Source organism: Phytophthora parasitica (genome assembly GCF_000247585.1).
Source record: "Phytophthora parasitica INRA-310 unplaced genomic scaffold supercont2.12, whole genome shotgun sequence".
Classification (NCBI taxonomy): Eukaryota; Oomycota; class Peronosporomycetes; order Peronosporales; family Peronosporaceae; genus Phytophthora; species Phytophthora nicotianae.
Window position 1 is genome coordinate 1052332 of NW_008648998.1, and position 1920 is coordinate 1054251.

General features: G+C 51.2%; 1 protein-coding gene across 1 annotated transcript in view; it reads left to right on the forward strand.

Annotated features, from left to right (window-relative positions):
* Window positions 1-105: 105 nt before the first annotated feature.
* PPTG_07645 (hypothetical protein) overlaps window positions 106-1920 on the forward strand; it is a gene marked incomplete at both ends in the record, with an annotated part of 3007 nt that continues 1192 nt past the window's right edge. Inside the window, one exon of the mRNA XM_008901923.1 lies at window positions 106-1751. Within this exon, the coding sequence (XP_008900171.1) occupies window positions 106-1751 (1646 nt within the window). The remainder of the gene's footprint in view (window positions 1752-1920) is intronic.

Sequence of the window (1920 nt, forward strand, 5' to 3'; positions counted from 1 at the left end):
ACGCTGTTCGCCGCCTTCGGAGGTCTGTTGATTAACGTGACGGATATCCCTGACTGGCTGGTATGGCTGCACTACATTTCTCCCGTTAAATACGCGTTTGAGGCGATGATGAAGATCTTTTGGAAGCGTGTGGACTCCGTCGATTGTGATTGGACATTGGAAGGTTGTGTGGCGCTTACGGGTGAAGGAGTACTCAAGTACTACAGCATGGAAAACCGCTCAGCGTTGGGCGATACGTTGATCTTATTCGCGATTTGTTTTGCTCTATTCTTCGTCGCTTTCTGGTTCCTATTGGTACTAGCGAACAAGCGTATCAGTGGTCTAATGTGGCGTTATGATTGGAGCTTCAAGGGGGTACTTGGTAGTAAGCACCAACGTGTTGGAAATGCTATTGTGAGTGAGAAACACGCGGCTACACGTAGCAGTACACGGGTGATGGAGCGCAAGAGCCACAATTCGTCTGATAACTACTACATTCAAGTGGAGACTCCACGTGTCGGAGGTGGAGTCAGTGACGTTCCAAGTATCGCACTGGGCTGGAGCAGCTTGTCACTCAAAGCTACAGATAGCGAGACGAAGTATCTGATTCATGACGCCAGTGGATCGGCTAAAAGCGGTGAACTTCTGCTGATCACAGGACCTTCGGACGACGCGAACGTGATGTTATTGGAGAGTCTTCGTGGTCTCCAGAAGAAGGTGAAGGGTAAAATTACGCTGAATGGTGTGGTCAGCTCGTCACGGAAAGTTTCTGAGCACGCAGCGTATGTAACTCGTGGCGATCTCTTCTACGAGACGTTGACAGTGGAAGAACATCTACACTTCCAAGCGGAATTAATTGCTGGTGACGTGGAGATTGAACGCGTGGAGATGGTTCTGGAAGAGTTGGAGCTGACGTCAAAGCGTCATGTGCTTATTCGATACCTGTCTGTGGCTGACGCTAAGCTGCTGGCTATTGCGACGTCACTGTTGAGTAACCCGTCGATCTTACTGGTTGAGGAACCCACATGTGGTATGGACTTCTACTCATCTCAACGTGTTGTGCTCAAGTTGCGTCAACTCGCTCGTACAGGACGCACTGTAGTGGTGACGATGACACACCCGTCTTCACATCTGTACGCTCTGTTCGATACGTTGTACCTTCTCGCAGATGGAGCCGCTGTCTACCACGGTAAAGTGAGGGAAGCTGTGCCGTACTTCGCCTCACTGGGGTACCAGTGTCCGCAGTACATGAGTCCGGTGGACTATTTCATTCGTCAAGTGGCAGTGGAAGGCAAAGAAAACACGACGTTATTCAAGGAGGCTTGGAAAACCCGTAATTCCGAGCTACCGGTCGATACTGAGACCCAAGAAGCTCAGGATGTTGCGACTGCTAGACGCCGCATAGGAATCTGCGGCCAGTTGTCTCTACTGTTCCATCGTCACATCCTCCGGCTCCTTCGATACCGTGTTGTGTTCGGCTGGCATGCGTTCTGGATGGTCATTCTGGGTGTCATCTTTGGCCTGATCTTCCTGCAACTTGATCTCGACAACCAGCAGGATATTCAGAACTGGGCTGGCGCTTTCTTCTACATCATCGTACTACAGATGTTAGTGATCGCGTACAGAACCTTCGTGTTCCTGCCACGTGAGATGGCGATCGCTGAACGGGAACACCGCTCTGGTGGGTACTACATGGCGTGCTGGTACTTGACCAAGGTGTTCGCTGAGCTGCCAGCGATGCTGGTGCTGTCCGTCCTGCTATTCGTTCCGGCGTACTTGTTGATTGGCATCGGCCACGGCTTCAAGTTGTACTTCTACATGCAAATCGTGATGTGGTTGGCTGGCTGGAGTGCCGCTGGAATGGCCAGTCTGCTGCTCGGCCTTATTCGTCGTGTGGGTGTGGCGTTGGTTGTCTACATGTTGATGTTTATTCTCTTCGTG